Raw genomic sequence first — 10623 nt, 5'->3', positions numbered from 1 at the left:
TTCGCCGTGTTTTCAAACCCGGTGGGCGGGCGCGATTGGCCGGCGTGCGCGGCACGTGACCAACGGTCGCGGGAAAGCCGCGGAGTCCGAACGGCGCGCGCGGCGGGGCCGTTCGTGGGCAGCGCGAGCCGAACCGGCACCGCACGCGGGCGCAGCGCGGGCAGCGCAGCGGGAGCCGCACGCGCGGAGCGGCCGCCATGAGCTTCCTCAGCCTGCAGCGGGCGGCGCCGCCGCGGCGCGTCTCGGCCCGGCGGGCGGCGGCCCCGATCCGGCAGAAGCTGCTGTTCCTGAGCGGCCACAGCGACTGCGAGGAGGAGGAGGAAGAGGAGGAGGAGGAAGGCTGCGGCAGCAGCAGCGCCAACAGCACCGGCGAGGACTCGGCGTTCCAGGAGGCGGACTCGCCGCTCTCGGCCGCGCGCACCCCGGCGCGGAGCGACCCGCCCCTGCTGGAGGAGGAGGAGGAGGAGATGGAGCCGGCGGCGGCGCCGCTGCCGGACGAGGGGGACTCGTGGGAGGAGGAGGGCTTCGGCTCCTCGCCGGTCAAGTCGCCCGGAGCCTATTTCCTGCTCGACTCGCCCTCGCCGCTGGCCCCGCACAAGGGCCGGCGCTGCTGCGAGCGCTCCCCGCCGCACCCGGCGGCCGGCGGGTACCGGGGGGCGCGGGGCGAGGAGCCCGGCTCGCCGCTGCCCGACTACCCGGGCACGCCGCCGCACAAGACCCTGCGCAAGCTGCGGCTGTTCGACACGCCGCACACGCCCAAGGTGAGCCGGGGCCGGGCCCGCCGGTCCGTTATGTAACGGCGGCGGCGCCGCTCGGGACCGCCGGGGGCTCCGCCGGGGCGGGGCGGGGCCGGGGGCGCCGCCTCCCGACGGGACACGGGCACTTAGGTGGTAGTCGTGTAGAAACAAAAAAGCTTTCCGAGTCTGGCAGTGCTTTGTGGAAAGCAAAGTGCGAGCGTAGAGTATCGAAATTCCTGAAGTGCGTGCTGGAGTGGGCGTTGGTAGGGGTGTAGCCGGAAAGTTAAAGCTCGGCTCGGGGTGTGATCCTGAGCGTCTCTCGGTGAGCTGGCGTGTCCTGGGAGGAATTTCCTCACAGGAAGGGTGATTGCTCATCGGAATGGAGTGCCCTGGGAGGCGGCGGAGTCACGGTCCCCGGAGGTGTTTAAGGAAAGCCTGGACACGGCACTGAGAGCGGTGGGCTGGTGGCACGGCGGTGCTGGGTCATGGGCCGGGCTCACGGTGGTCTCAGAGGCTGCTCCAGCCTCGTGGGCTCTGCTGTGGGGCTGAGCGCTGCTGCAGCTCCGCACCCCTGCACCCTGAGAGGCTCTGCTGGGAAACCGATGGAGTCCGGAGTTTAGAGGGAGAGATGGATAGCTCTTAACTCTGTCAATAGCAGGCTTTTGGAAGGCGTTTCAACTTTTGAACTCTACGCTGTGTAGAATCCCGTATAGTTAATTTAAATCTAGTGATAATTGGCTTCCTTTCTTCATTACTTTTCGTATAGCCCTTTAGAAGTAATCCTGGGATAATCCCCGGGGATAATCTCCCAGGGGTCTATAGACTATAGATGGAAAACAACTGACTTAAGGTGCGAGGAAGGCTTCCTTCTTAATTGGTTTTCTACAGCTTCCATCTCTAGTGAGGGTTCATTGCTAAAAATCAGTGGTACAAGTTTGTAAAAGTAAAATTTGTGATGATTTTACACCTTGTCAGGAGCAGATGCTTCAGCGCTGCAAAAGTTTTGTGGAATGTGATACTAAAAACAAGTTCTTAACACAGCAGCTCAATGGGATTTTTAAATTGGGTGGCCAAATTCTACATAGGTTATCTTTAGAAGAATCAGTTGGTTCAGGTATCCAGTGGAAGTACAGAAATGTGTCCTGAGAAGCACAGCTCTTCATCTAGGGCAGATTTGAGGATTGCAGTTGAGATTCCCATGTACTGAGTGTTCTTCCCTGTGGTGGTTTAGGCTTTAGTCCTGTCAAATCTTTACTTTGTTGTTAGGGTAAGGTGATGCTCCTGTTTGTGATCCAGTCATCCTTGCATCCTCACCAGGGTGAAGGAGACTCGGGTGCAGATTTCTCAGTGTTACTGGGAGAAGTTTTGTTGTGTGCCTAGAAGATGCCTGGTCTGGCAAATTAGCACCCAGAAGATCAGTTTTGGATATTTAACTGACAGTGCAGCCATGCTGCCAATTCTTGAACCATTTTTGTAGGCTCAGAAAACGCACCAGTGCATCAATATTAAATGTTGCATTTGTTGCATTAATTTTTTAAGATTGTCACTTAAATTTGTAGAATCCAAAGATCATTTCTTGTCTGATCTAACTTCCACATCATGCATGTGCAAATCATAGTGATACAGTACAGGACTGTCTTCGAGTTTCATCTTTACAAAGATTTGTCCAGGAAGTTTAGGTGATGAAATGATTGAAGACAGAAAAAAGGTTACTCTCATCATCTTTACAATCTTTTGAAAATAATTTTAATACTTATTTGCTTGAACTGTTTCTGTGTAGAGTACAAAGCATAGTAGTTTCTTAGAAAGTCTTTTTGATGCAAATGCAGATATTTAAACGACTGATGCTAACTTTAATTAGACAATGCTGTAATGATGCCTTCAGGCATGACCTGACTGTTTAATGTCTAAGGCAATATCAAGGCTAGAAATGACTATAAATATTTTGGTTTTGTTTCTTTTTTTTCAATACAGAGTTTGCTTTCTAAAGCACAAGGCTTAGGCTCCAGCTCAGTCAAACTTCGAGGGGGCTCGCTGTTTATGAATGTTGGGAAATCAGAGAAGCAAGAAGAAGATTTTAGACAAACACCTCATGTGAACATCAATCCCTTCACTCCCGACTCCATGTTCCTTCACAACTCTGAAGGCAAATGTCGTAGGAGGAAGAGGATACACTGGAATGAGTGAGTGGCTTGTAACTTCCTTTATAAAACTTGTATTTAGAACTACTTTTGGCTGCAAAAATTTTGTTACAAATTGCTAAGAAAGTATTTTTGCTTGCAGGTTGTTAGTAATATATAATACAGCTCTTAAAGCATGTGCTTCAAGAGGCATGATATAATGAAATAATCATTTAGCACTAGATCTTTTGATTGCTGTACAGAGAGGACAGACTAGGCTGTGTGCTGGTCTTTTTTCTATCATATAATCAGCCATGCACAGCCTTCTCTTAAGGAGGAAAAAAATGTATTAAACACAAGTGTGAAACATGAAGAAAGAAATGACAAAGATATTAGCATGGCAATTTTATGAGTTTGTGTTTATAGATGTCTAGTGTTCAATTAGCTAACTAGAATTAGATAGAATAGGAGAACTAGATCTCAGAAAAATTCAACAGCTTCTGGGCTTCAGTTTTAAGTTTACTTAAACCATGTTATTTCTGGTGTGTATTTCAGCTCTTGTGGAGAGGACATGGAACCAAGTGATGGAGAGCCTGAAGAGGAAACCATGAGACCTGCTAAGGTACTTCATCTTTCAGCCTTGATACTAAGGCTGTGTATCTGCATTTGTGTATCTGCAGATCTAAATATTTTCCTTGCTAATCTTTGCAGAGGATAACAATAACAGAAAGTAACATGAAGTCACGGTATGCAACTGAATTCCATGAACTGGAGAAGATTGGGTCTGGTGAATTTGGCTCTGTGTTTAAGTGTGTGAAGAGGCTGGATGGCTGCATCTATGCAATAAAACGATCCAAGAAACCCCTGGCCGGCTCAGTGGACGAGTGAGTACTTCCTGCTCTTAAAACTTAAGTCTTCTCTTGGTGTTTTTTCTTCACATGGCTCGTTGTGTTGGTGTCTAGAGAAGGCATTTAAGAGGAAAGTATAAAACAAACATGAATTAAAGGTACTGGGGAGAAGAGGCTGATTGGCCTCTCTCCTGCCAGATGTTTGTCCCAGTATTCTGTGTGGAAACACTGTTCTCAAAGTGAGAATAACACTTCCTTGCAAGGGTGGTTCTTTGAGAGATGGAAGGAGGGCACTATTCCCAACTCAGTCCTCATCCTTGTCAGCTTGAGTGGCATGCAGATGAGTTAAGTCAGTTTGGGGGTATTTTTTGGTGTTTGTGAATGAGCCTGTGATTCAGGACTTCTCCCCATACTTCAATAGTGTGGGGAATAATTGTTCAAATAGTTTATATTAAAAGTATTTGAACACACAATAGTGTGTTCAAATAGTTACAATATAAACCCCACAAGTCTGAGTTGCACAAAAATTGAGTTCAGTCAAACCCTTGGTTTATGAGCACTTTTATTTTTTGCCTAGAACTTCAGTCATTCATCTCAAAGTTTGCTATTTCTACTGGCAAGTATGTAATGCAAGTGTGGCTCCCACACCAAACTGGTTTTTTGATGTTCCATATATTAAGTCTTTTAATATAATGTAAATTATTTTAGCTGTTTGGACATAAGTACAAATGCAGCTTAGGGTGCACAGAATTGAATAGGAGTATTTTAATTAGAAGTACCTACTGTAATAAGAAATTATACTAATTTCACCTTGCAATACTCACATGTGCTGTTGGTTTTGTGTCTAACAGGCAGAATGCTTTAAGAGAGGTCTATGCACATGCAGTTCTGGGACAGCATTCTCATGTAGTGAGGTACTACTCTGCATGGGCAGAAGATGATCACATGCTTATACAGAATGAATATTGCAATGGTAAGTAAAGAAGATATCTATATCTATCTATGTACAGGTATCTACAAGCTCTTAACACTAGTTAGGAACTGATTACCCTATTAATAGCTCATGCTGTCTTTCTCTCAAGTGACTGACATTCCTTTCTTGAAAAGGCAATTCAGATGGATGAAACAAAAACTGTACAAAGTTGCAGACCAAGTCATGCATGTTTAAGCATACTGGAAGTACCGTGAGGTGTTTGTGAGCAGAAGAACTGTTCTTTCTTCTTACAGTAGTACAAGCTGGATTGGAGGAAATTGCTAGAGTTTCCATTCAAAAGGAGATTAAACTCGGTTCTGAAGCATTTTGCTATTGTTGATGCTCTGACAGCAATTTGGAAGAGAGAGTGAGCCCTTTCTCTTGTGTTAATATCTTGTTAGTGTGACAATTACAGGAGAAAAGAATTTCATTTTATTGTTATATGGCTAAAAAGAGGATACACCACTATATTTTACACTCATTGTATATTGCCAGCAAGTTCTTTGTGATATATTAACTTAATTTTGGGAGCTAGTTGTTGTTACTTTGTCAGCTGTTTGATGCAAAAATATAACTTGTTTTCTCAATGTTTTTTTAGGTGGCAGTTTAGCAGATGCCATAAGTGAAAATTACAGAAATATGCGTTACTTTACTGAACCAGAACTGAAGGACTTGCTGCTTCAAGTGGCTCGAGGTTTAAAGTACATTCATTCAATGTCCCTGGTACACATGGATATCAAACCTAGTAAGTTTGTAACTACTCTACTCTCTATTGACAACTTGCTCAGTTCATTTAATCTGCTGTAGAAAAATGAACAGTTAGCCCCACCTTACTAACTGTAAATTCTTCCCTGAAGCTCTGAATAGGAGCACAAAGATGTCAGTTATAAAATTGGCCAGCAGACCTAAACTGTTGAGTTTATCTTGGGTCCTTTTTGTGTAATTGACTCTACTTGCATAACACTTGGCAGCCTTCCCAGCAGAGGGGCCACAGCGAATCAGTTATAGCTTCTCATTCTTTGAACAGGGTTTATATACAAATAAAACTAAAGCAAACTGTACTGAAACTAGGTCAAGTAGAAATGGTACGGAAATGTTTCTTTTAACAGTTCTGCTCTTTTTCAGGTAACATTTTCATATCTAGAACATCAGTCCCGAGTATAACTCTAGAGGAAGGCGATGATGATGACTGGTCATCTGACAGAGTCATATTTAAAATAGGTGAGAAACAGCACACTTGTGTGCAAAAGAATTGCATCATATTGTTGTCTTCTGAAAAGTAACTTTCTTTTCTCCTTGCAGGTGACCTGGGCCATGTAACTCGAGTCTCTAGTCCTCAAGTGGAAGAAGGTGACAGCCGTTTCCTTGCCAATGAAGTCCTACAAGAGGTAACTCTTCTGTTAGTGGGAAGCAGTGGTGTTAGGCCTGCATGCTGTTTCATTTAGGAAAAAATGCTGAATTTATTTTTCCTGTTTTCTTTTCCAGAACTACACTCACTTGCCAAAAGCAGATATTTTTGCTCTCGCTCTGACTGTTGTCTGTGCTGCTGGAGCTGAGCCACTTCCAACCAATGGGGACCAGTGGCACGAAATTCGGCAAGGAAAACTGCCCAGACTACCACAAGTGCTTTCTCAAGAATTACTAGACTTACTAAAAGTAAGAACTCCTGTACTAGTGGCTCGCTGATAAGTGTAATTTATTGTTTTGCTGGCCTTAACCAAGGATGCCTTGTTTTCTTTTTTCCCCAAGGTTATGATTAATCCTGATCCTGAGAAAAGGCCTTCGGCTGTGGCACTAGTGAAGCATTCAGTGCTTCTCTCTGCCGCAAAAAAGAGCGCGGAGCAGCTCCGGATAGAGCTGAACGCTGAAAAATTCAAGAACTCCCTCTTGCAAAAGTAAGTAGGTCCTTGGGGTCCTTCAACAGGACTTCATTTCTAACAGGTTCTCACCTGAGAGTGATGATAAAACAGGAGTGTCCTTGTTTGTGGGTGAGATCCACAAATCTGTATGCATGTGCATACCTGAGAGTACAAAGTGGGTCATGGAACTTTAAAAGGAACTTTGTCCACAGAAAGAACTGCTTGAACACTCTAGGGGAATCTCAACAGCACTATTAATATTCAAGGCATACAAAACATTATGGTTTTAAACCAATGTTTCAGGACAGCACACACTTTTGTGGCAGGTATAGCCTAGCTTACATCTGTGTGATTTGAGTCTGTGTTTTCCTAGGTCATTTGTACATTGAAATTTTGGAAAACTACTTAAATTACTTGTTTTGAACCTAAATGGAATGGCACATCAGGAGTGTTATGGGACTAATTTGACCTGTACACAGCAGTGTTACTGGGTCACCAGAGAATAATTTGTATCCAGAGGTCATTTTGTCCTACCCCTTGCTCAAACACTCACCCTGAATTAAAGCTTGGAAAAAGAGATTGCCTTTAGGGAAGTCTGATTTCTGCCTAAATTTCAGAGAAATAGTTAGTAAATTAATAAGCAGCCATCTGACTCTTTCACTACAGTTATCTTTGCATGTGTTATGCATAGTGGGCAGGCTTTTATGAGGGAATATAGATCACTGATTTCTTTTTGAGTGGTATGTCTTGAATGAAGATTTAATTTCATGTTCAAGTTCACTCCATTGTTACCTGCTTATCTTGCCATTGCTAGTCTGACCACAGACAGATGTACTAGATTAGGTGGTTATCTTTATAATATTATGAATTACATTGAAAGAATAATCAGACAACTTGTGCAGGTTGCTAAAGGGCAGATTTGCTGAGATAAGTTGCTTGCTTGTATGAAGACAACATATTTTTGCATCACTTGAAAGAGAAAAATGGCAAAGCTAGTGTTTTGTGAAGATTCCTTCTGGCCTGGCAACAAGGATACGTCCTTGTAAATCCAAAAATTATTTAAAAACAACACTTAGCCACAGTAATTTTTAATGTGTGGCATAGTGCTCCATAAAATACTTCAGGTAGTTTGGGGAGGACAGGATTTTTTTGGTTTGGTTTCGTTTTTTATTTCTGCATTTGAACCATTTATAATACCACTTCTGTGTATAAGGAATCTTCAATGAAAAGAATCTTTTTAAGGCAGCTCAGCTTTTCTACTGTGTTGTCCTCCTCAGAGGAAGGAAGAATTCCACATTTCTAGGCAAGAACTCAAGACTTCTAGGGAAGAGTGGAAGGATATTGTAAAACTAAATTTCCTGGTAATGTGGTGTGGTGGTTGGGCAAGCACTCGAGTGTGTATTTGTGACTGATGCTCACAAGGAAGAGGACTGAAAATTGGTTGCATTCTCTTCCAGGGAACTGGCACAGTGATAATGTGGGGGTGATTAGATGGGGCACAGGTGTTAATGAATAATACTCTGGTTTAAAAGAATGGGAATTGCTTATTAAACATGTAGCTTAAAACTGAATACACCTACACCAATGTGTAGCAAGCTTGTAAAATTTGATTTTGCTTTGCAGCCAGATATGAAGTGAGATTACAAATACTCACTCTTACAGTAGAGAAAGTTCTTTAATGGATTGTGGAAGGAAGAGAGTATGGGGGAAGGCTGAGGTTTAGCCATATGTCAGTATTTGAAGAAAGGAGAAAAGCAGTGTATGGGGGGGGATCTTTATAAAGATAGCTGTGCTCTTTAGTTGGACTATTTTATAATTTCATCCTGAGTTTGAATGAAATTTTTCCTCAGGCTGGATATTGGTAATTCTGTGAAACAGAACAGTTGGCAGAATGTTGCACAGGGGCAATGGCCCGTGCTGCCTTCAGTGACTCTGCCTTGCAGGCTCCCATTTTTGTTAGGCAAAAAATGTGGAGGTGGTGATCAGCTTTTGATGTGGGTATGCAAAAGGGAAAGGATGCTTCCTGAGCTGTCTGTTGCCAGTTACCCACACCTGTGCTCATCTAAGTATCTGAGTCTCACACAGAAGTTCAGGTGTGGCTGAATTTGCTTCCTTTGGGCAAGCCTCAGTAATGAACTCTGACTTAACACCTGCCTTGTGCTAGGAACTAAAGCACCCTCCTGAGTCCTGGTAATTGAAGTGCTGAGCTGCTTGTAACAGGCTGGATTTCAGAATCTGAGTTGCGTGAATTTTTCATTTCCTTCCCTTGCTTTTCAAAAGAAAGAACATCTAGACAAGTAATGAGCATCCCACCTCTGCCCTCTGGTTGGAAACAGGCAGATGCGAATCATAACGCTCTCAGTATGACCCAAAACTGATCTAAGTCTTGCTCTGTGACCTGCTGTAGCTGGTTGGCCATCTCTTGCTGTGATGAGCAGTTTCCCCGTGGGCACTGCTGGGTGTGACCGTGTCCTGTGTTGCAGGGAGCTGAAGAAGGCCCAGCTGGCGAAGGCCGCGGCCGAGGAGCGCGCGCTGTTCACGGACAGGATGACGACGCGCTCCACGACGCAGAGCCGCCCGTCGCGGCTCATTGGGAAGAAGATGAACCGCTCCCTGAGCCTCACCATCTACTGACCACGGCTTCCCTGCCACACCCTGCCTAAGGAATTGAAGGAAGCCTTCAGTTCCTGTTTCCTGTCCTGTAGTCAGTATCACCAGTTTTACAGCTATTGCTTCTGGTTTTTACGTGTACTCCATGGCTGGTTCTGTATTAACCTTTTGGGTTGATGGACTCGGTTACTCTCCGGTCTGTAGAGGATCCTGGATGTTATTCCATAAGCCTTTCGGTTACACTGTTAGATGTTATCTTGTCCCAGGGTTAACCACTATAGTGGTGTGCTGCTTTGTAGTGTTACAGCATTGTAAGAAGAAGCAATATCCCTAATCTTTTAAGAAGGAGGGGAGGGGGCCTTACTTTGATAGTTAATTTTTTTTTTTGGAGCAGAGGGGGAATAAATTTTAAAAGACAGGCTTTAAGGCCACCTACAGTCAATGTACCTGATGTCAGGTACTTTTGTTGTGAATTTTTTTGTGTATTCAACTGGGAGCACTTTGTAGGCATTGCATAAACCACAGCTTAGGAACCTGTGGAATTAAGTGCCATGTGGAACTGCTGCTATTTTTAGTTCAATGTCCTTGCTGTAAACTGTAGCATTAAAACAATCATTATTGTGTTAACAGGCTTCTTGTTAAAGCAATTAAGTGAAACAAATGTAAGCTGCATTTTAGTGAAGGCAGCATTTTTCTCTCAAAGCTAGTGCATTGTGAAAAAATGCACCAATTTAATATTTGGACTCTGTATTAGTGTAGTGCAATTGTTAATGTCTTTGCTATTCATGTTTTGTTCTACTTTCTAATAAGGTTCTCTGAATGTTCATATTTTCTTCAGTTGCCCATTCTTGAGGCTCTTGTATGTTTGTTTTTTTATGTTGGATTACTTGTAAATAGTTGTTTACTGTGTTCAGGTTGTTTTTCATTGTTTATGTACATAAGTTTGATCATGCTTATAGTGTACTATACAGTAACTGCAGTCTGGGATGCCAGCAGACACAACTTAACTATTCAGTTTGAAGTTCCAATATGTGGAACAGAATGTGGCCATGGAACCAGTGCTGATATTGAACCTAGGCTGACAGAAGAACTGTTCTGATTACTGGCTTGTCTCTTCATTCATTTTACTTAAAACAATGTTTCCCTTTTGTGCTCTATTTGTTCTTACTAGTGTTGAATTTGAATATTAAAGTTAAAAGTTCTGTTTGTTTAATATTGTGTAACACTTATTTAACTTTGTAGTTACAGGAATAAAATACTGAGTTGGGAATACCCTATGGCAAGTCCTGATGAGATCCGCTTCCCACTCATGCCTAATGCTTGTGATTCCCTCTCCTGAGAGTGGGACTGAGGGAGATAAGAGACTTGCTGATAGTTAGGAGAGAAGGATCCTACTCCATGTGTTAGTGTCCACAGCAGTCTGTCTCTGCAGCCTCAGGAATGGGTTTGCATTGGGAAAGAGGAAACCCCTGGAAG

At 43.8% G+C, this 10623-nt stretch overlaps 1 protein-coding gene across 3 annotated transcripts; it reads left to right on the top strand.

The window, feature by feature from the left end:
- The first annotated feature begins 197 nt into the window (after positions 1 to 197).
- On the top strand, positions 198 to 10360 carry WEE1 (WEE1 G2 checkpoint kinase). 3 transcript variants are annotated; one of them, XM_039706938.1, is made up of 11 exons: positions 198 to 761; positions 2712 to 2920; positions 3413 to 3479; positions 3569 to 3741; positions 4557 to 4678; positions 5277 to 5423; positions 5804 to 5899; positions 5981 to 6066; positions 6164 to 6334; positions 6428 to 6573; positions 9021 to 10360. In XM_039706938.1, the coding sequence occupies exons 1-11, from the start codon at positions 198 to 200 to the stop codon at positions 9169 to 9171; spliced, it is 1932 nt and encodes a 643-aa protein (XP_039562872.1). In that variant the 3' UTR covers positions 9172 to 10360. The 3 variants fall into 3 exon arrangements, with proteins under 3 accessions (XP_039562872.1, XP_039562874.1, XP_039562873.1); XM_039706940.1 differs by lacking the exon at positions 198 to 761 and adding an exon at positions 881 to 1059 and having other exon boundaries at positions 9021 to 9171; XM_039706939.1 differs by lacking the exon at positions 198 to 761 and adding an exon at positions 1070 to 1193 and having other exon boundaries at positions 9021 to 9171.
- The last annotated feature ends 263 nt before the right edge of the window (positions 10361 to 10623 follow it).

The sequence above is a fragment of the Passer montanus genome, unplaced genomic scaffold (assembly GCF_014805655.1).
Source record: "Passer montanus isolate IOZ18808 unplaced genomic scaffold, ASM1480565v1 scaffold2, whole genome shotgun sequence".
NCBI lineage: Eukaryota > Metazoa > Chordata > Aves > Passeriformes > Passeridae > Passer > Passer montanus.
This window is presented reverse-complemented; position numbering and strand designations above follow the sequence as displayed.